This window comes from Vipera ursinii (assembly GCF_947247035.1).
Source record: "Vipera ursinii genome assembly, chromosome: 1".
In the NCBI taxonomy this organism is placed as follows: Eukaryota; Metazoa; Chordata; class Lepidosauria; order Squamata; family Viperidae; genus Vipera; species Vipera ursinii.
The window spans coordinates 290,188,068-290,212,195 of NC_139512.1; the positions used below are offsets into that span (position 1 = coordinate 290,188,068).

The 24,128-nt window shown below is 36.3% G+C and overlaps 1 protein-coding gene across 1 annotated transcript in view; it reads left to right on the top strand.

Moving 5' to 3' along the window:
* The window catches only part of KIF26B (kinesin family member 26B), a 334,140-nt gene extending 321,276 nt beyond the window's left edge, over positions 1 to 12,864 (top strand). Inside the window, exons 13-15 of the mRNA XM_083349906.1 lie at positions 7,532 to 7,731; positions 9,371 to 9,521; positions 12,637 to 12,864. Of these exons, the coding sequence (XP_083206032.1) occupies positions 7,532 to 7,731; positions 9,371 to 9,521; positions 12,637 to 12,785 (500 nt within the window). The 3' untranslated portion in view covers positions 12,786 to 12,864. The remainder of the gene's footprint in view (positions 1 to 7,531; positions 7,732 to 9,370; positions 9,522 to 12,636) is intronic.
* Positions 12,865 to 24,128: the final 11,264 nt, after the last annotated feature.

Sequence of the window (24,128 nt, forward strand, 5' to 3'; positions counted from 1 at the left end):
TTAAACATGACCTATTTTGTTGTTGTTTTTAACAAATCTTAACAAAAAAACTGTGTTCATAAACTGATTGAAGCTGAAATGGGTTCTGAAATGCAGGAGAGGGTGCAGGAGTGCAATTAAATTATACTATGTGCCAGTGGTGGGATTCAAATATGTGAACAACCAGTTCTCTGTGTGGATGCCACTTACGGAAGTCTATTCTGGGCCTGGGCAACAAAAAATTAGCTACTGTTTCTGCTAAAGTGGTGCATACCGGCTGAATCCCACCACTGCTATGTGCCCTTCTGGGTTCCAGCCACATTTTCTCTTCAAGCAACACTTTTAACTTTCCTGCCTATGCTGCACACTGTGACTACTAAACACATTTAGTCTATATAATATACCATGCAGGAGACAATGGGAACAATCTATTGAACTAAATACATTTAGCCATCCAAACTTACCTCAAAAATCTAAGCAGGGTTGTACCTGGTTAGTCTTCAGTTGGGAGGATCCAAGGCTGATGACTAGACTGGGAAATTACCAATTATGGTTTGAGGGAAGATGGGATTCTCTCACAGAGACTGCTGTGTGCAATCTCCTCACAAGAAGCAACTAACTGGAGCACTTGTGGGCAGTCTCAAGTTCTTATCCAGAGGGGAATTACGAGGAACTGATTTACTCGCCAGCTCCACTTGTAATGGTGTAAAAAGTTCTTTGATTGCTCTCTGAAAATCAGGATTGTTAGTTATTTAAGAGGAAAGACCTTTTTTTTAAAAAAAACATGACTGTATGTGTTTTCCTCTTTGTTCTTTTTTTGATGATTTATTTCACAGGTTTGTGATTTTGGATATCAGAAAAGCAATAATACAATATGTTCAAAAACTCAGGTATCCACAGGATAGGAAATATTTTCTCTTCTGAGAATTTTATAACTGAATCTGTAAAATTTCTAACCTAGAATTAATAAGTTGCAATCCAAAAGATCTATAGGATAATGAGTTAAGAAATATGTTATGCAGAGTATTAAGTTCCCAAGTCTTGACAGATGATGCAAAAATACAAATGCTGAACCAATCAAGTATGTAATTTCTTCTCAGCTCTAAAAAAAATTGAATTTCACTCCTGTTTAAGATGAGTCAAAAGCAAAAGAATGATGACTGGCTTTGCACAGGACAACATGTGGTATTTGGTTTTAAAACCAAGATCCTCTTGAACCAAACAGCATCAAGCTGTTCCTTCATCACAACTAATGACAATGGCAGTTGAGGTGGTAATTCATAATACAGGGGGATAGGTTTACATTTCTAGTGAAATTCATAGTATAGAAGGCCATGTTACATCGGTGTGCTTAGGGACCTTTTTAAACTTGAAAGCTGAACAGGATGCAGAGATGGTAAAATGAGATCCAAACATGTCTTTGTGCTTGGAGTATTGTTCTCTCTCTCTCTCTCTCTCTCTCTCTCTCTCTCTCTCTCTCTCTCTCTCTCTCTCTCTCTCTCTCTCTCTCTCTCTCTCACACACACACACACACACACACACAGAGTTTTGAAAAGATGAATCCTTTTTACACATTTAACTACCATGTTTTTTAACCTCACGAATACAGTCAAGTTTAATAGAGAAAGTTACAATGGAGTAATGTGGTGGAAAGTTACATGGGATATAACTTGGTTGAGTTGGGCAGTGCTTGACCATTTAAAGCAAAATTCAATGACTTGACTTGCTTCGGTTTACTTAAAGGAACACAATTATGACTAGCATGTCAGAATTGCTTCATCTTTTGGAGGACAAGAAAAAAAGATTATTATTAATTCACTAAAGGAAAACATTTAGCGTGCTTAGGCCAATCATCAGCTCAAACTGATTTCTGGATACATAAACATCAGACAGCTGGCAGAGCAATCACGAGTTGAAATCCAGCTTCACTGAAGAGAAATGTTTGGGGAAAAGAACCACTGTTGGGAGGCTGGAGTACTGGGCACTGCCTGCTGTTACCACCGCCTTCTCTGGGACTTCGCCCAAATTACTTGTCAATCTGCCATGTTCAGCAAAGGGCTGCCTCCTGACAGTAGGGCTCATTTACAGGCCTTAAAATTAATGAAGGCAGGCAGAGCAGTTGCAAGAGAGATGTGCCTGGCTGAATGGACTAACTAGCACAAATAAAAAATTTGCCCTTGGCAAATCAATTGAAATGAAAATGTTGATTACTGTGTTGGATGATTCTCTGGGTTTTACTCAGAATTCAACCTAGTGAAAGGACTAATGCTGTTACTCAGACTCAAACCGTATATTTTTACCATGCTAAGTGCTTTCATAATAAAGGAATTATATATATCAATATTATCACTGATTCATTAAAAAATAGCCATCCTTATTCAAATCCATGTTTATTTTGTATTATTTCTTTATTAGTATATTCATCAGATGTTGCTACCCTGGTTGAGCCACAGCCACAGCCATAACATATGCCAGCCATAACATATCAGGTTCAAGACTCAGCATCCTTTTCATACTGGTTCCTCAGTAACTCATGAAGTCACAGGAGAAAAAATGGAATAAAGTTCTAACACTGTTGGAAGGCAACAACACTGTTGGGAGGCAGCAGCTCTGTCCTTCTACCGGTGCTGATATTATGCCGTATTTAATTCATGCAGATGACATGAAACACAGTTTGCCTGACAACAGTGTGACAACAGTTTGCCCCTCTCTTCTTCTGAGATATTACTCAAAGAGTTTTTGGGGGAGGTGGGGGGGTGTCTTTCCAACGAGCTTGGGATTTCCTAGTGGTCTCCAATTCAAGTACGGACAGTTGCCCCCTGCTTAAGCTTTCCAAGATAAGCCAAAGGCAGCTATGTATCATTTGTCTGCTGAACACATAGGAATTTAAAATCCCTATTTGAAGTAAAAATATATCGACACTTTGAAACAAATATTCAACAGTTCATCAATACAACTATAAACATTCCAAAGGTGCTTCACTCTTTGTAGACGAATTACATACAGGGCAGGTAAAAGATACAAGAGTTCAAAGTAACCTGAACCTTCTGTTTTTCAATACATGTCGTTTTGTCCTAAGAGAAAAATATGTATTTCTGAATTCTTGAATTTTCTAACATGAAAATACACACATGCTATATTAGATTTGCTATGCAGTATTTCTGCATGGTATGGAAAGAGGCAAATTGTAAACTTCCACACCAGTGCAGATTTAACTATGTTCCTCTTCTCCTTTTACTACATGATATTTAATCCATGTAACAGGCTTCTAGTTATGGTCCTACAGCTGCATTGCAATGATCACATTATTTATTGTTACATTTCTTGCTCGGCTAGACTTTGACCAAAAGAGATCACCTAAAGGAATTACTTGATCCTCTCAGAAACAGGTGGTAGAAATTACAGTCAATCAAGTTAGGCCACTAAATGAAATTTCCTCATGGGCAATTTGCCCACTGGAGCTATATAACTTTGGAAGCTGAAAACAAACAGGCCCCTTTTTATATTGTTAGAGTAGCAGTAGAACTGTCTGGTATGGCTCATATTATTTTATGAATAGACACACTGATGGATGAGAACCTTCTCACATCTTCTGGTGTTCTGTCTATCAGTGCATTACACTCTTTGCAAACCTTCCTAGATCACTTTATATATTCTTCAGACTCGTTTGGTGTAATAAAGGTAGTGTAGTTTTATCCCAGTTCAGCCTCTTTATATGTACAGTACGTGTTCAATTGGACACTTCTTGAATTATGCAGAAAATCTCTTTTTTGTATTATTGTGAATTTCTGTGGATTCTGATTCTGAATTACCATGGAGTAATAATATTAACGATCCATCTTAAGCAAAATAGATAAGCCATGAGAGTTTTGTCTACTTAGAAGTAAGCCCTACTGAGTTTAAAAGGGCTTAGCTCCTTTTAATCGTTTCTAAGCAGAGAAATTCTGAAGCAGCAGATTTCCCGTAAATCTCACTGTATGCATAGTGTCTAACTAATCAGCTTGTTAACCAACTTACTTAAAATGGATTGAGTTTCAGATCACTATCACTATAAGAAGTTGGGAATGGTTTCTTAGCTTCCCACAATTGTTACTCTTTGCCTTCAGCCACAGGAATAAATATTTGCAAATGTGGTTCAAAAGGTGGAACCCAAATATATATACACAGGATTCCGCTCAGCAGAGTTCACAAAGGTAGTTGATTGGCTTTGAAGAAAATAGAACAGAATTTTATTACAGCTGTTAAAATTCTGAAATGGATGAATGATGAAGCAGAATAATCTTCCTGTACTTAACTACCATTCTATCTATTGTTCTCTTCTGGAGGAAACATTTATTTTATTTCAGTTTGAGCTGTTCTTCAATTTGTAGCAGAAAACGGACATAAACTCCTCTCCACAAAAAGCAAAAAAAACCTTGACAAGAACAAGGTGTTCTTATCTATTATAGGCTGTTTTCCCAAGTATTCTTAAATTGTCTATAACATGATTACTTGGCATTGCATGCATATACAGTATGAGCTTGTTTATATACATGCAGGGATAAAGAACAGATTTAGTCAACTGATTTCAAATAGGTTTTTTTTCCAGAATTGCATGGTAAATTGGCAGCGCTTGGTAGAAATTTATGCTTAAATTAAGTGAGCATATTCTGCAACTCTGCTAAATTATTTTGAATTAAAAAATAATATGTGTGCTTACAGTGTTCTCTTTTTCACTGGTATAAGACTAACTTTTAACAACCAATATATACAATTTAAAGTCTGGTTCAGCCTCCCCTGGTCAAATTATCTTAATCTCTCTTCAGACTGCGACTGCAATAGTCTTCAGCTAGAGCAGGGGTAGGTAACCTTGGCTCTTTTATGACTCGTGGACTTCAACTCCCAGAATTCCTGAGCCAGCATGGCTGGTTCAGGAATTCTGGGAGTTGAAGTTCACGAGTCATAAAAGAGCCAAGGTTGCCTACCCCCTGCCCTAAGATAAGAAGACAAACTAATTTCCTTCTTTTTTTTTTTCTCTGTCGCTTAGAGTATTAGAGATTAGACTTTTCTCAATTCATGCCGTACCTGAAACTTTTTGTGTCACAATGCCCTTGTCAAAACAGCAGTGTAATTTTGAAACAAACTTTTTTTCTTCTTCAATGATCTGCTAGTGTGATCTACAAACTGCAGGGCTAAAATTATAATCATAACTTCACTCTTTTTCAAAAACTATTCTGGTGTAGCATTATACCTGGTCTTCAATTTTATTTTGTCATGCTCCAACCAAACTCAAACTCATCGGGTTCCTTATCTGAGAAAGCCTGATTTCTCTTTGAAGCAGGAAAGGCTTCCAAAAGTAGAAAAAAAATTCAGATTCAAATGTGGGGAATAATTGCTCCATGCACAGTAATCTTTGAAGATTCCAGTTGTGTTAGGGACATTAACTTATCTGTCATCATGGCTGGATCAAACCATCTTTAAGTTGCTCATTGTTAGATTTTTATTTGGTCTATGCTTGCGTTTTGAATTGGCCAAATGCAGGATGTTACTAATTTTCCCCACTTTTTATTTTTTTCTCATTTATTGGCTTTATTGCGAAGAATAAAAATGTAACACTGGAGTATGTATTATTTTATTGAGATTGTTGCATTCACCTTTCCCCTTCTTAAAGTATATTTGGCACCAAACGTTTTAGTGAGGACTATGAGATAAATCCTTCTGCCAACCTAGCAGTTCGAAAGCACGTAAAAATGCAAGTAGAAAAATAGGGACCACTACGGTGGGAAGGTAACAGCGTTCCGTGCGCCTTTGGCGTCTAGTCATGCCAGCCACATGACCACGGAGACGTCCTCGGACAAGCGCTGGCTCTTCGGCTTTGAAACGGAGATGAGCACCGGCCCCTAGAGTTGGAAACGACTAGCACGCATGTGCGGGGGAACCTTTACCTTTACCTTTATGAGATAAATCATTTAAATCTGTTACATGGGAGAAGATTTACACTGTACATTGGGGGTGTCAAACTGCCGGGCTGTTGACTGGTTGCATCAGGCGGAGGCCACACATCCACCTCAGCTCTAGCAATGTGAAAAAAGTCACGATACGTCGTGACACCTCACATGATGCAGCAAGTTTGACACCTGTGCTGTACATGCTTATATTCTGTGTATTTGGAACTCTTCTGAGTGTGATGTGAAATATTTCCTGTAAGAATTCTAGTAATTGTAATTAACATTTGAAGGACACCAGGTTGAGGAATGCTTGTAGATTGCAATGTTAACCACAATAGCACAGGTATTTTTACAGTTTCCCATAGGGTTGAATTATAATAGATTTTCAACAGTTATTTCATATGTATTGGAAACCTGTGGAACTTTTAAAGAAACAATTGATGCTCTGTATTCATTGTTGGAGATGTGCTGCTCAAAATGCATCATTGGTTCAACATGAATGAATGAACCTTTATTGTCAAAGTACAACCATGTATACATTGAGATTGGCTGAGCCTCCCTTCGTGCCCCCACATAGTGTCCAGATTCTCTTACTAAAAGTAGTCTTTTTTGACTCAAACTTTTTTTCTTAGCAGCTTCATGGACAGATCCATTGGGGAGGGGGTGTTGAGAAAAAAAAAGTGGGTTTCCACTACTTTTCCGGGGATATTTTTTCATGTTGCAAGTTTAATCTATATTCTTGGTACTTCTTGGTAGCCTGCCATCAAAGTCACTAGGTCTGGCCTTGCTCCTTTTTTCCAAGATCAGACAACGCTGGTCAGCTGCTGACTAGAAGTTAATTTTTATATTCACTTGATTCTGAAATATTCTTTTTTCATGCTTAGCTTTTAAATTATATATGAATGGTTGAAAACTATGAGGAGTAGAATGGAAATACACATCACATATTTTTAGAGTTGCAAAGAATTGCTTACTGCAACACTGGAAGGAAGCTCAATCTCTACTAATTATACAATAGTCAGAAGAAGTCACTTTTCTAAATCTGAGCGGCAAGTATTTTACTACTAAGAGTTCATCTGGAGAACTACTTAGAAAATTGAGCTCTGTATATTTCCCTTCCCCATTTTTAAGTAAGTTCACTTAAATATTAATGATTTTATTTTATAACATTATGTGAATATATATGTAAAATGAGCTTGGTTTAATAAATAAGAACTACATGATTTGTAACTGATTTTTTTTCCTTTTGCATAGAATAAACAGGAGATAAAAAAAACTACCCATTTCTTGATTTCCTGGATATTTCAAATAGAGATTGAGTGAAATGGAATTTAATCTCATCTGTAGTGTTCTGAAATGAACAATCATTTTGCAAACAAAAGTTATCTGCAATGGTTCCTTGCTCTCAATTATCCTTTAAATAAAGCCTGCATATGAGGTTTTGCACTCCTTTGTTGTTGCATTACCTGCACTTTGTAAGAGAGAAATGTCATGTTACAATGTTTATATGCAAGTGCTTGTATATTTGTCATCTTATATTAAATTATTGTTAGGAATGGGTATAATACAACAGTATTAGAGGTTTGTCCATTGATAACAACACTTTACAACTTAACAATGTTTAGGCTCTCAGAGACGGAGACTCATTCCAGCTTTGTCACTTGACACTACATCTCCTATAAGGAAGCCTACCAGCCCAGCCATACGATGGGTGGATGGACCCCTGCGAAGTGCCCAGAGAGGGATGGGAGAGCCCTTTGAAATCAAAGTCTATGAAATTGATGATGTGGAACGGCTCCAGCGACGGCGCATGGGGGATAACAATGTGAGGCCATACTAATATTTTTTTAACAAACACAGATATTGGTTTTATATTGCTGTATTTTTATTTGTCGAAGCTTTTAGCTACATTTGCAAATCACTCTTTAAAATACATCCAGTAAAGTAGGCATGATCCCTGCCTAAATTCAAATAGAACCCACAATACTCAATAAAAAACAATTCCTAAAAGAGATTTGGGGATTCTGCTAAGAACGATAATGTTTTGCTGTACAAGAAGCTTTCTGGAAACGGTGTTGATACTTATTTATATTTATGTAACCTTTGCAGTCAAATCCAGTCAGAAAATACCAAATATCCCTCTTGCAAGAAACATTTTTTAAAAAAATAAACAAATAAATGGTAGTACGCTGCAAGAAATAATACTGTTGACTTTGCCTCAGCAACTATACAGGTAGCTGTCAACTTATGATCATGATTGGAACTGGAACCTCTGACACTAAGTGATGCGATTGTTGTATTTATGACTTTTTTTCTTGCAGTAGTTACGTGAATCCAGTTTCCCCTATTGATTTTGCTTGTCGGAAGCCCATTGCAAAGGTCACAAATGGCAATCACAAGACCCCAGACACTACAAACATGCCGGTTTCCAAGAGCCCAATTTTTGATCATGTGACCATGGGGGATGCTGCAGTGAGGACCAGTATTTAAATTACTTTTTTCAGGACCATCATAACTTTGAACAGTTGTTAAATGAATGCTCATAAGTCAAGGACTACCTGTACTCACACACCCCATTTGATCCACAAGTCCATTTTCACTTCTATAAACACAAAGAAACAAGGTCCACTGAATCAGATTTATATTTATCAGAATAAGAATGATGGATACACAGAGTTGCTGTCTTCAGTGAAAGTCTTGCTAGGGAAGAGAGCTTTGTATCTATGTTGGAGGAAACCCTGGTTCAAAAGCTTTCAGTATACCATCTCTTTTAGACTAAATATGTCCCTGAAGAATGCCAACTATGTAATGTAAATTGAAGGCTAAAGGTTTTGTTTTCTAATTCTTAAAATCAAAGATTTGCAATGCACCTATAAAATTTCAAAATCTATAGCTGATGGTATGGTGACAAATCCATAGTCCTGATCACTTGTCAAAGGTAGTGAATTATTTATGGTGAGTAGTCCAGAAAGACTATTCTTTGCTCTAGTGACTCACTCCTAGTTTCAGATCCATTCAGGTCTAAATTGAGTCTTTTCCCCAGTAATTTTCTCTTACAATGCCCCCTCCCAGAAACTACAGAAGTGAGAATAATACATTTCATCTTAACTTCTGCTTTCACTCTTACAATTGTAACATTGATAACGAGCCTTCTTCTTTCCATAATGTAATTGTTTTAGGATGTGAAATAAACATGAAAATACAATGAAATAAAATAAATTTAAAAAATTGTTTCCATTTGGGAGGACATTTAGATTTCATATGGTATCAGCTTACAATAACGTTATTACTCACCATCCCTTAAATGTCCAAGGTTTATTTGTGTAACTGTTTCTCCATTATTTAACTTAGTTGTCTTTCTGATTCCTGCCAAATGAGAAATAATTGTACTGGAGAAATGTTTTTGTCTCATCTTTATCTTTTCCTTTTTTCCCCCCTTTCTTCTCATATGTCTTACTGGGTAGGAGGTGATTTGCTACAATGCTAAGCTAAAAATCTTGGAGCATCGGCAGCAGCAAATTGCAGAGGTCAAGGCCAAGTATGAGTGGTTAATGAGAGAGCTGGAAGTGACCAAACAGTATCTGATGTTGGATCCCAATAAATGGCTCAGTGAATGTAAGGTTTTATGCCTCTCAGTTAAGTTCATTGCCAAGAAATTTTACTGGAATTTCAGCTTAGCCACCACTCTTCTAAAGCAAGTAAAATTTCAATCTTGAAATTACATTTGACCTCAAGCAGGTTTGGATTGTCTACGATTTTGTTATGGTTTCCCACATAATTTCCATTAAACTCTGACATTGGAAGCAAGTGGGCGTATTTGTTCAAAAGCTGAATCAGAGGAGTGAGAAATATTGCCGTCACCAGATTAACACATAGGTGTCTCACTCCACAGCTTCTGAAAATGAGATTTCTTTTCCTCTTCTCCCCTCAATTCACTCAGACATGCAAGTTATATAATACGTCTGTTCTCCCGCTGTTAAATAATACTATAAGGCAAATTTGACCATTGCTCAAAATGTCTTATTAATCAGAAATTAATCTGATTCTTTATATATAGTCAGGAAAGAATATAGACCATAGAGTTGGAAATGGCCACTTCAGCTATTGAGTCCAACCTCTTGTTTAGCATAGGAAACTGAATGTTAGTATTGTTGACAGAGAAGTATCTCATCTCTGCATGAATGTAACTATGAAAGGGAAGCCTGGAACCTTTCCAAGTAATTGGTTCCACTCTAAACTGCTTTTATTTGTTAGATTTTAAAACAAAACAAAACATTGAGTTGGAATCTGCCTTCCAATAACTTAAATCCATTTATTTATGTTCTACATACTGGAATAAGTGTGCCATTATACTCAGCATTTTCAATCTTCATAGAACTTAGTTTCTAGTCTCCTTATCATCTTCATAGTCTTTTTCAGAAGTTTTTCCAGATTTCCCAAATCTCTCCTGAAGTGTAATAACTAGAATTAGGCATAGTACTTCAAGTGGGGTGAATTGAAGCAAAATAAAGGGGAACTATTACATTTTAAATTTAACAAAAAGTAAAATAAAATTTTCCTAAAGTTTGAAAACTGTATATACATTGATGAATTCTAAAATTGTTGTTGTTCAGTCACTAAGTCATGTGTGACTCTTCATGACCTCATGGACCATAGAATGCCAGCCCCCCCCCGCCCTGTCCTCCACCATCTCCCAAATTAATGTTCATTGTGTCAATGATGTTACCTAATCAATCCTAAAATTACATTTGGATTTTTTGCATCCAGAACTCACCATTAACTAATATTCAGTTGATAATCAACTATTATTCCAATATATTTTTCACAAATATTACAAAGGGTTGGGTGGTGTGATGATGATGATGATTTTGGCATTGCCCAATTCCCAGGCTCTGAACACTTCACAATACAGCAAATAAAGCAAAGCAGCATAGCAAATGTAACAATATAGGAAAACAGGATAAAAACAAAATAGCAAAATACAAATGAATGCATAAGATGGAAATCCAGCCACTCATGAGAAAACCATATTCAAAATCTATCCACAAGATACTCCAGTCACTTTCCAGAATGCCAACAGGATGGGAGCTACCCTGATCTTGCGGGGACCTCATTCCAGAGGACATGTTCCAGAAGGAGAAGGCATGTTTCCTGGGTCCCAAAATATGACACTGTTTAATAAAAGGGACCTTGGAGCATGCCAACTTTGTTGGCCCACATTGATTAGGCAAAAGCAATAGGAAGTAGGCAGTCCCTCAAATAACTTGTCCCTAGGCCACATAGGACTTTATAGGAAATAACCAGAACTGTGAATCATACCTGGCATTATACTGGCAAACAGTGTAGCTCAGTCCCTGCACTTTAGACCATTGAAAACTTTCAAGTGATTTTCAAGTGTAGCTCCACATGCAGCACATTACAATGGTTGAGCTGTGAGATGACTAGGGCATGAATGACTGTCTGCAGTCATCCAACCAGTATTTATTTATTTTTATATATTTATTTTTATCCCACCTGTATTATTATTTTATAAGTAATCCAAGGCAGCAAACATACCTAATATTCCTTCCTCTATTTTGTCCACACTAACAACCCTGGGAGACTGAGAGACAGTGACCAGTCCAAATTCACCAAACCAACTTTCATGCCTAAAGAGGAGTAAAACTCACAGCCTTCTGGTTTCTAGTCTGATTCCTTAAGCATTAGATCTTTTGTTTCCTAAGTGAAGAACTTTGCATTTCACTCAATTAAATTGCATTCGGTTACCTTCAGCTCAGGTCATTAGCCCCTCCAGATCATTTTTAATTTTATTTCTGTTTTCTAAAATTATTAGCAAATCCATCCAATTTTATGTCATCCACAAATTTGACAGCTTTCCATTTGCCTCTTAATCCATTAATACAATTGTTGATAATTAGGGAGCTCAGAACTAAACTTTGTGGCACCTCACTTAATTCTTCCCTCTCATTTAATAAGGAATCATTCATCAATCTAGCTATTTTGTGAACAGTAGAAAGCTGTGCTGTATCTGCTGCCTTATGCTTCCAGATAAAATGTAGCATAGAGATTTAATATATACAGTACAGATGAAAAGAAAACATGAATATAACTATTGTTTTAAATGTATTGCTTCTTTGAATCATATATAGATTGTGCCTTTGACTACAAATGACACTTTCTGTTTTTTAACTTCCACAACTTTTCTACTCCACAAACTGAGGATAACAGTTTTGATAGCCTTCTTCAGCCTGTTTTCTTCCACATGTATTCAATTTCAAGTGCCATTTAGAGGAAACCAGGTTAGAGATGAGTGACTGAAAACATCTGGTGATGGCAATGCTAATGCGTGAACGCTGATTCTAAGTAAACAACCTGAAAAGGCCATATTTTTTTTTCTTTTTTTATGGAATGATTTTACTTTACCAGGTATAGCTGTTTTCAGCCCAGCCAGTGAAAATTAGAAAAACAAGTGATGATAATTCAGTGGTTTTCAAAGTTGCCTTATGCAAATACTAACATTAATTTTGCTATTTTTGTATGCCTTTTGAATAGTAGCACTGAATAGATTCTTATATTCATGAATGTTGAGTACATTCATTGAATGTTGACTGTTGTAGATCCATATATGAATATAAATCATTCAGATTGCAAGATAGAGCTTGCATTTCCCTCTCTGACAGTAATTGGGTTAGTCTTGTTTCTCCACCAGTTTTTCTTTCCTTTCTTACAGTTGATCTGGAACATGTTTTTGATTCGGATTCCCTGGAGTACTTGGAGGCTCTTGAATGTGTGACTGAGAGGTTAGAGAATCGTGTCAATTATTGCAAGGCCCACCTCATGATGATCACCTGCTTTGACATCTCTTCCAGACGTCGATGAAGAATTAACCTCAATAATATTTTGGACTACTGCCAGACACCCCTTTCCTTCTTTTTGAACTTATATCCCAAAGACCCAGAATGAGGATGAAGGTTGGTGTCACGTTTTGACTATGTGTGAGAAGATGGATTTTTTTTAATTATGCCGAATATATGTTGGAAATCAAAGACATTGAAAATAAGGATGTGGATTCTTCAAGCCTGAAAGAGCACTTTGAGAAATCTTAAAGATATGTTTGTACATAGGAACCGCTGCAGAAGTGATTTACCCCCCAGCCCCCAGCCCATCAATAACTGAAGAGGGAGGAAGAAGCAGGTGTAGGGAGCTGTTGAGAGCCCCAGTAGAGTAAAAATACATGGGAAAACTGTCTGAAGTGCCTTGCAAATCTTTATTATCCAAACATTTATGTTCGTACATCTTGTACAGATGGTGCTAGTTGACAAAAAAAAGACAAAAAAATCAAATCACATTTTTTGAAATGTATTTACAGCTTGTTATTTTCACTTGGTGTTTTATTCTATTTCTGACTTGCTGTTTCTACGTAACTTGTGTTTGTAGAGATATCTCTTATCTGATACAGCATATAAATAAATGTTAACTGTCTTTGGTTGTTCAAGAGCAGAGTAAGACCACTCAAAGAAAAAACAAGTTGAAACTTCTAGATTAATCCCACAGATTTATGATGTAATAGAGGAAAGTAGGTTTTCCAGCTCTTAGTAAAAACAAAAATGTGGATTTTCTTACATGATAAGATTTCAGTTGGCACTAAAAAATGGGGTATCACATGGTTTTGTAATATGTTCTCCTTTGGGGCCCTGAAATAAATACATTGTTATGCGTATTCAGTCAACACTCCTATTTTATTACTGTTTAACTGAATATACAGTACTAACTTTTGCTAGCATTGCAATCGTAGAGTCATCAGAGTTGGATTGGGAGGACCTAAGGAAGATAATCTAGTCAAAGTATTTCCTCAGTACAAGTTGAGCTAACTTGTGACTCCAGTCATCTTTATGAGCACAAGAATTTAATTGGTAAATCTGTTTAGCCAGCTCAGAAACCTTTGCATGCTTACAAGTATTATCATCATCTCCTAATGTTTTTCCCCAACTTTACAGACACCTAATTTGTTCTCAATTAGCAATGGTCCCAATAACAGAACACTTTTGCTGAATAGGAAAGAAAAGGAAAAAAAAACCTTGTAAAGTTGTTATAAAGGAATCTTTATAATTCTAGTTTTTGTCTAATGAGATAAAAATACCGATAAACTGCAAGTATTCATAACCTTTCCATAGAAAGGCTAAAACTATTTGGTTTAGAATTAAAATGATTGATTCTGTGCTACCAGTCCCCATAACTCTACCTATCTGTGTACTGATCTTTGCTTATCCATACAACAGAAATGATGAATTGGTTAAAGTTATTTATCCAGCTGAGTCAGAATACAAAAGATATTCAGAACTGTATTATGAAAAGTAAAATACAGAATGAAGGTGGATAAAGTTATAGTTATCTAGTTAAATTACAACTCTCATTTGAGTTTGTTTCATTGTTATCTCTAAGTCAACTAATTCAATTTGGTATTTTTTTGTATTGTTTTTATTAAGGTTAAAGACCATTTGACTGATAGCCCAGACTTACATATAGTTAGAAAACACTTCATTTTATGCATCTTCATATGTGCTACATTCACAAATAGAGTAAAATATGTACAAAAAAGTTAATTACAAATGAATTAAAAGTCAAGAACAAAAGTACTTGATCAACATTAATGTAGGTTATATAAATTGCCACAGTACAATAGAGAGTGTTCTTGCCTTGCTATCCTGCTTGTAGGCTTCTTGGAGACCTCTGACTGGGCAGCAGGAGAAATAGCAGGTTAGACAAGTAGAGCTTTGATCTCATCTGATAGGGTTCTTCTTATGTTTAGAAGCATAACTTTGGCACACCCCATGGCTTCAATCCATAGTCCTTAGAAAGGAAATATGAATTTTTCTAAATCTGGGAGATTTTAAAATAAAGGAAACCAGTGTTTGGGGAATTGTTTACCCAACTCCTGGCATGCTGGATTCTCCATTTATTTAGAAATATGGCAGAAAAGATTGCTTCTGACATGTGAAGTCCTATCTGGATCAGAGCATTTCACCTCATGGTTTAAGTAGCAGCAGTTGACTGCATATTCATGCAAAAATATACCTTTCGCTATACTTTTCATAGGCTAAAATTCAAATACAGACGCCTCTTCACCCTTGCTATTACTACAATATAACAAGAACTCAGATTTTCTTTCCTCTATTTTTAAATAAACTAATGTTAGGAATAAAATGAAAGTCCTGGAAGTATTAAATGATGAGATCACAATTTACTGTCTTCTGCTTTATTAAACGTTAATTCCATATTGCCTGTGGAACAGATTGATCTGCTCATACACAAAGCTGTATGCAGTTGCCTGAATTAAAAGGAAAAATGGTTAGATTTGTGAAGACCAATCCTATACTCTAAATCAGGGGTCCCCAATCCCTGGTCCGTGGACTGGCACCGGTCTACGGCATGCCAGAAAGCGAGCCACGTAAACAAGCAAAGCCTCATCCACGGGATGCAGACAGCACATGAAACCACACCCCCTCCAGTCCACGGAAAAAACTCTCTCCATAAAACCAGTCCCTGATGCCCAAAAGGTTGGGGATCGCTGCTCTAAATAAACTAGAACCTTGCAGGCTAAAACTGAGCAGTGGAATCCTAACTAATTTCACTCAGAATTAAAGTCCGATGTATTCAATTGGGTTTTCAAGTAAGCTTGGATAGACAGATGTAGCCACTGTTGAATAACTTGGTTTTTAGTGACATTATGAATACCCAAATAATACATTGTAAAAGAAATTTTACTGGTCTTTAATAAGCCTACCAAATTTAATTGAGGCTCTGTAAAAAAAATTTACAGGAAAAAGAAAGTTGCTGTTTAAGAGAGCTCATGCTTTAATTTGCATGTGCCTTTGGCTTTATTTCTTATGTCCTGCACGGCCATCTCTCTAAGGAGCAGAATGATCCTCAGAGAAGTTGGAAGAAGAGAGTAAGATGATTAAATGCAGAAAGATGGAAATACTTTGGTAAGCCCTTAGTGGAGGAAGAGTTGGCAAAGAAGGCAGAATTTGAGGAGGGGGTGACTTGTTTGATAAGGGAACACACAAACTTTTCTTAATGACTGGAATCCCTATATGGATCTTTTGCTGAAAACTGGGGGGGGGGAAACACTGGACTTTTGATTTATGGGTATGATCATTGGAAATGGTAGAATACGAAAAGAATGGTCAGAAGTCACTTTTTTCCAGTGCTGTTGTAACTTCAAACGGTCACTAAACAAACTGTTATAAGTTGAGGACTGCCTGCATATCTTTTTCTTTTTTCTCTGTCTTGCTTTTTTTGTAACTTTTTCATCACTTTCCTATTTTCCTATCATTTTTCCTTTATTTATTTATTATTTATTTATTTTTGGGACTTATATGCCGCCCTATCTCCCGAAGGACTCAGGGCGGCTAACAACAATAAAACACAATAATACAAATGTTAAAGAAGATTAAACGAACAAGCCCCAATGATAAAATATTAAAAATATTCTATTTAAAAATCCCTGTCAGTCCAGGTCAGCCTGATGGAAGAGAAATGTTTTAAGGCCGCAACGAAAGGACCGGAGATCTGGGGCCATCCGGAGCTCAAGGGGGAGTTGGTTCCACAGGGCCGGTGCTCCCACAGAGAAGGCCCTCCCCCTGGGGGTCGCCAGCCGACATTGTCTCGCCGACGGCACCCTGAGGAAGCCCTCCCTGTGTAAGCGCACCGGGCGATGGGAAGTTGTTCCCGGCAGCAGACAGTCCTGCAAATATCCCGGGCCTAAGCCTTTACTTTATTTTTTTTCTTTCAAATATGTATTGTTTTGCAAAATTAAAACTGCTTTAATAAATTAATCCAAAAAGGAAAAAAAGGGAGGAAGGAGTTGAAAGAAGAGCAGCAAGTCCACTAGGTAATTAGTAATAGCTGTGTGCAATGTCATTTTCACAGCATTATTTGCATATATAACCCCTTCCACCTCTGTGGCCAATGAACAAATCTCCAAACGTAGAGCTCTAATTCTTTGAGGATCACATGCACCAATTAATCTGAAATACTATTGTCCTACTTGATCACAAAATCTTTTTATAAAATGTTAAAATCCTCTCCCTGAACCTACTGGGAATAGCAAATAGCTGCATAGAATGTCTTCGAGAGACTACACCACCACCACCAGCGAGAAACTGCTGATTTTTATAATTTGCTCTGGACTTCACTGTCTGCATTGTATTTCCACTTGACTACTACTTCTATTGTCCACTTTTCTACTCATACAAGATTTCAGTTATCCATCTTCCCCTGATGTAGAAGAACAAGTTAGTTCCTGACTTAATGGCAAAAGAGTGTGATAAACATCTGGTTATATTTATATTCAATCCAGGCTTAGGGTTTGAATAGCTCCTTCATTGGCTATCAATTAATAATTTTGGGAAACGATGGAAAAAGCATATATAGTGTCTACGCTCATGTTTTCAGATATTTGAATTATTTTTCTTTGAAATCTTGCCTTTACTTTTGCATTCTTTTCAAGTTTCTTTAAATTTCCAGAAAAATAAATAAAAAGCAGATGGATTGTTAGTACAAAATGAAACAAAACAGTTGCAAGGCTACTTCTCATTTACAAATAGTTAAGTTTGGTCCTCATTTAGTGTGGAGGTTAATCTATAATACAATTCACATTGTCTCTGTGAGTGTGATTTAATGAATTAGGACCTACAAAAGTGACTTGACTATACATCCATAAGTATGCTACAGTATGAATCTTACAGCTAAACTAAACATAAGAAATGTACAGTTTGGGTGCTTTTTAAAAAAGCTATAACTCTTCATCTCTTCAATCTATTTTTGGGCTGTGATGCTGGGAGAGACAGAATTTAATTCTTCCAAATCTGAGTTGTTCCCCTTATGACCTATTTTCTCCTGGAGGCAAAATACTCCTAAGTGGCAGTTTGATGAGAAAGAGTGAAAATACTGATCCACATGAGGCTCAGAAACAAAATACATTAGCACAGTTTTTCTTACTTGCTGTGCTTTCTAGCCAACTTTCCTATTTTCCTGAATTGTATTTCCAAGTTATATCATGGGAAAACAGATAGGATGGTGTACCTAATAAATAACCTGTGTGTATGTGTAAAAATAACTGGACAGTCAAAAATAACAAAGTGTATTCATGAATTTGAGTTGGCACAGTTATTCACAAGCATTAGAACTTAACTAGCAAAGCTCGTCACAAACCCCAGCAATAAAACCTTTTATCTGAATAAGCTGGCTGTTTATGCTGTATTTTTAGAAACCATACTTAAAAACATGTTTATGCTTCAGATTAGTCAAGCTAGTGTATTTGTTTCACGTCATCTTTCAGAAAAGGTGGCATCCACAAATTGATGAGAAAATAATTTGAGTATCACTAAGTTAACATCTCATTCATTCTAGGCCTCCAATTTTAATGGATGGTCATGTATATAAAAACTTTTGGGATCAAAACAAAATATGAATCCGAGGGTTTTATAATCCACCTTCTTAACTCTTGCCCCACTATTAGCCTGTGTGAGGATAAGACTAACATTACAGATGCCTTGCCATTAATATGTGAAAGCACAATGCCTGCATTGTGGGTATCATTTCTGATGGAACATGGAAATATAACTGGCATCTAAAAAGGCATCTGTTGCTTTTATTATTGTCCTAGCCCAAATGTAAACCATTAGATAAATAGACGAGATAGCAATTCATTACTACACAAAAAGTCCCAACTTATCTGTTTACTTCACATGGCATTCTATAATTCAAAAACATTCTGTCTGGTATTTGGCTCATATAAGGATTTATGAATATTAATTGGTCCATCATAGTGAGTAACCTAATTCCATGTTCAACATCTGCTTAACATTTATGTAATTCCTATTCTGTGTGTCTTTTTTTTCTTTTCTTATCAGACTATCATACTCTCAATGGTTTGAGTGATCATTCTAAATTATTTTTCAGATTTTTTTTCCATCACAAAGCAGTTGTCTCAAATGAAGTAAGCAACTGTTGTAGGTGTCTCAAAGGATGTTGCTGTCCAGAATCAATATTATTGAGAAATAGTAATTCATTTGCATATTTTGTACATCATCTATTGGAAATTATATTCAAATTTTTCAGTTAGATATAGTGCAAAAAAATAGTTGAGTTAGGCTCTAAAAGCAATGATGGATCAGAGCAAAGCTCTATGTTCTAGTGTTATAATAGCACCACAAGGACATGAAGGAAATATTCATTAATAGGGATGATAATGTAGATGTGTCCTCCAAGAATTTATCCAAGAATTTATCCAACCATCCAAGTTAGTAGTATCACCAGCACTAAATTCCAGAATTGAAGGGCCCACTATACGAAGTAATAATTCCTTTTAAAAAAAAATACAATATTTTCAGATGAAACTCTGATACTCATTTAAATTAACCTTTCAAGTTCCCTTAAGGGAAGATAAATGTATTCTATAAAACTTTGAGTGGTCCTACTCATAGAGCATTTATTATAAAATGATGGTAATAAAAATGGTGCTTAAAAGCAGTTTCAGCAATATCTATATTATGTATACTCTCTATATGGACTTAGTTATCTTATATATTGTATAATATATGTGTGAATGGATATATGAATAAAACACATGAGATTTTGCGCATATATAGATACTACTTTTTCTACATTTTAATTAATCCCCAATTTCCCCTGCTGAAACTGCTGACATCCATCATCTATTTGCATTATGAAGGACATAATTTATTTGTAAACTCAGGATGTTCTTGCTTTATAGACTTGCTTGTATTTTATAATTTATTTACCCATCATGATTGGAAATGCTTATCTAAATACTATGCATTAATGTGTGCTTTTGCTGAGTCCATTGCGTTCTGTCTGTGGCAATGTTCTTTTTCATAGTGAGTGATACAATAAAGTCATGTAAGGTTGGAAAGTATCCTTTGCCTTGGGCAAAATGCTTCTACTGGGCGAGTCATGAAAAGCTCCACAAGACAGAGAACACAATTCAGTATTGTCCTAAAACAGCTCAGCTTTATTGGACCAGAAAGAAACACTGGAAGCAGTAGGACAAGAGTGGAAAAGAAGGAGAAAAAGACATCGTCTGCAAGCATATTGATGGAATATGTCAAGCCTTTTGCCATTAAAATGTAAAGTTTACAATTTGCTGACTTATAAAGGCTCTTACCTTTTGTGGTATATGAGGTGTGAAATATGCTGTCAAAGTATGTTTAAAAGATATAAATGTATAGTGACATTAAATATTTGCTTTTTTGTAACACATCCTAATTTCCACCAAGTTTTGACTTCAGTGGAAAAATGCCATTTTTCACCAATATCTGGAGTAAAAATTTGTCAGAACAAACTATAATGTTGTTTTGTTGAGAAAATAGGCATGTGAGAAAGCACTAACTTCACCAATGTGATTTCACCAGAAGACTGTCTAATTAAATGATTTCCTGGGTTAATAAGATGAAATCACTGGATATTTAAAGGGCTTAAGGTTTATTAGAAAGTACAGTTTGCTTGCTGATACCAATGGGAGTGCTGTAATAAAGTGATGCTCACATCTTTACAATTTACCTTCTCATTATCTGCCAAACTCATTGGCACAACCAATGTTTAATAAATGTTGATTGTGATGCTTAACCAGAAAGCAGATACAGCACATTTATTATTTTCTCTCTGAACCGTAGACACTGAGAGTCCATTTTCAGTAGCTTGTTCTTAAAATGAATAATTGTCTGAATTCATAACCGACTTGGAATTATAGACATGAGTTATTGGTATGCATCAGTTCTTTTCATTCCTTATAAAGCATACACCATTGATTGAAATATTCTCTTCCTGGTTTAATTTCAGAGGGGCAGAGTTTGACCCTACCTTTCCCCAACAATCTTTTCAAAATGTATACAATATCAGGAAGGTCAAACAAGGTCAAGCAATGTGTAGAAAGTGGAGCAAAAGGAACGTAGAAAAGCAGAATGTGAATTTGTCAAGAACAAATAAAACAACATACCAATGAATAGCAACTTAGCAGTCAGCTCTTAACCGCCCAGAGTTTGGGATATAATAATTCTTCTGAAAACATTGCCAGACTTAAGGCCAGTGGGAAAATATATCTAATATGGAAGTTGTTGTCAGGAAGACTGCTTCTTGCCTTAACCAAGTAGGGTCGGATGAAACCAAGATCTCAAGCAATGTCTCCTCAAGTAGATCTTTAGAATACTAAAAAATAGTGTTTTGGATCGTGAAGCTTTTGGGATATTGAGAGCTAATGGAGTGCTGCTTTCCTAGCTGAAATCTTCCACAAACTTCAAAGCAGATCTAAATAGAGTCCACAGTAATAAACACATAGATTGGAGATTATCAAGGTATCACAATAGCTGGATCATAGAAATGATCATTTCTAAAGTATTACGATTTTTGAGTAACTTAAAGGCCCTATTAACTACAACTATTATTTGGGATACAGGAACCAAGAACAACTCTTAAAACTGCACGCTTAATTGGTACAGCAGCAAATGCTGGGTTGCACTGGACTGGGCTGTCCAGAGCAAAATCATTGTTCACAGATGGTTGGTCTCCCTCTTAAGTTGAGCTTTAGTTTGTAGTTTATTGCTACAACCTGTCCATTACTGAATAGAGGTGATATTTAAGAAGACTTAACTAGGTTTTTCCCAGACTTAGTGGGAATGCAATTCATTGTTTTTCTGACAATGGCAATGCAGAGATCCTGTCTTAAAACAGAGAAAAAGTACCAAAAATCTTCAGGGAAATGATGACACATTAATCTTTTGTGCATTATCCTGTATTATGATTTAGAATGCTTTATGAAATAGGTCACAGGCTTGTGATTACCTCAGCACAGTTTTCATGGCATCAACTGCCACTAAAGTGATGCCAATCCCCACCCAGATGAAAAACACAATAATAGTTGATGGAGTCAGTTCAAATCCCAAAAGGTGCTTTTTCAGGAGGACAACTGGTCTTTGTTTTATTTTGAAGACATTTTGCTTCTCATCCAAGAAGTTTCTTCAGCTCCGACTAGATGATGGGTAATGGAAGGTCATTTGCATTCTTTTAGAGAGTCGTTGAAGCCATTTGGAGGTTTACCTGTGTCTTCAGGGTCACCTGACTAGTCCCAATGTGTATGGAGCCTTCTTGGCTGCAGGATGTTTTCTTCCTTTTCTACCCTGTGTCCCTTCACTGTTAAGACATGCACTGGCTGTTGGGTTTGAGTCTGTGTTGTCTGCATCTCAAACAACACAAATGATTCCTGTAGTCTGCAATGTTTTCTAGAAATCCATTTATACTCCCTCACCATTCGAAGGGTGTTTATCCCAAAGTGCATAGCTAAATGTCTATGGAGATTCTCAGCCATCAGGTCATGGTTATCCCAAAAGTTGCTTTTTCAGGAGGCAACTGGCCTTTGTTTTTTCGGAAAACATTGCAGACTACAGGAACCATTTGCACTTCAGTTTAAGATGCGGACAACACAGACTCATCCCCAACAGCCTGCTCCTGTCTTCAACAGTGAAGGGATACAGGGCAGAAAACATCCTGCAGCCAAGAAGGCTCCGCACAGATTGGTAATACTTAAGTGACCCTGAGGACACAGGTAAACCTCCAAATGGCTTCAACGACTCTCTAAAAGAATGCAAATGACCAGCTGTCTGCAAGGAATATAAATCCTTCCATTTCCCACCATGTATTCAGAGCTGAAGAAGCTTCTTGGATGAGAAGCGAAAAGTCTTCGAAGAAAAAACAAGAAAGTCCAGTTGCCTCCTGAAAAAGCAACTTTTGGGATAACCATGACCTGGGAAACCCAGAATCTCCATAGACGAGTCAGTTCAAACATTGTCAACATTGGGCAATTTAATAGGCAACCAGTCCTGAGTTTGTTTCTTGGCTTGATTCTTTCATTGGGAGAGGAAACAAGACTGGGGCAAAATTAAGATGGATAAGGATCTAGACAAAAATAATAGAGTTTTTGTCCTGCAATGTGACAAATTAAATATTTTGCCTTAATTAGACCATTTTATTTTCTATTCATTGCTAATCCAAAGAAGTCTTCAGAATTTTCCTCATTTATTTTATCCACTTCAAAATGGATGATAAGGTATTAAGCAATCCATCTTGTTACATACTAACTCCCTTTTAAAATGCTGTTCATTGTATTCTAATATGCTCAGCACCTTCATCACCACAGTTTACGAGAGATTGAATCTGAGAGTAAACTGTTTAATCTCTTTTCTATCAGAACCTAATACTGAAATCCCTGGAACTACTACAATACTACAATAATCTATTATTTCCATGAGAGAAGTAAAAACGCAGATGTGCATTTAAGGAAATAAATACAATATATTCTGATTATCATGGGCACTAAAAAGAATTTGAAATACTAAAGGATCAAGGTGATTAGTAAAAGAATAAAATAAAAATATAAAGTCATAATAAAGTAAAATAAAATAAAAACTTGGTGGTAACAGTAGTAGTCACTTTACGTCAATTTTCCCCTATCACAGGTCTTCCAGCATCCTGGAATGTAGTATGGTGAAATGGAGGCCAACATACCTATCAAAGGCCTCCAGAGTTGTAGTACAACTGCTAACTCTCATCAGCCAAAATAACATATTTTGTAAATTACACTCCTAGCAAAAGACCATGGAGAATTACCAGTGTTGGCTGTTTTTGTCATGTTTTCAAGCATTTCAAACAAAGAGAATGCCAAAGAGTGAGGGACCCTGCCTTGTGGTAAATTATTATTTTTTACTCCTGAATGGAAGGATTGGATTTGGTTCCAGGTTTGTCATTCAAAGCTAAACAGCTTTGATAATTCTCAGGGATGCTGGTTAAATAATGGTTGAAAATAAGAATCATGCTGACATTTATCAGAAGGCACCTCACCCCTGTAATCCTTTGTGCCTGTTTGTTTTTTTATGGTTTTGGTTTATAAACTTTAAACAAAGAGCCCATAAAACTGCTAATCCCAGCCATTCAAACCAGCACTACAATTATCTTGCAGGAAAATATAAGCTAGTAGAAGTGGGATGGATATGATTTAAAGCTGGGTTTAAGAAACATAATTGGTCAAAAATGAAATTAAAATTCTGGCCCATGAAGACTAATTTATATGGGCTAAATTATCTTTTTAAGAAATTCATGTGCTTCGAACTGAAGCGTTCATGTAATTTCTTTCACTCCTTTGAGGAC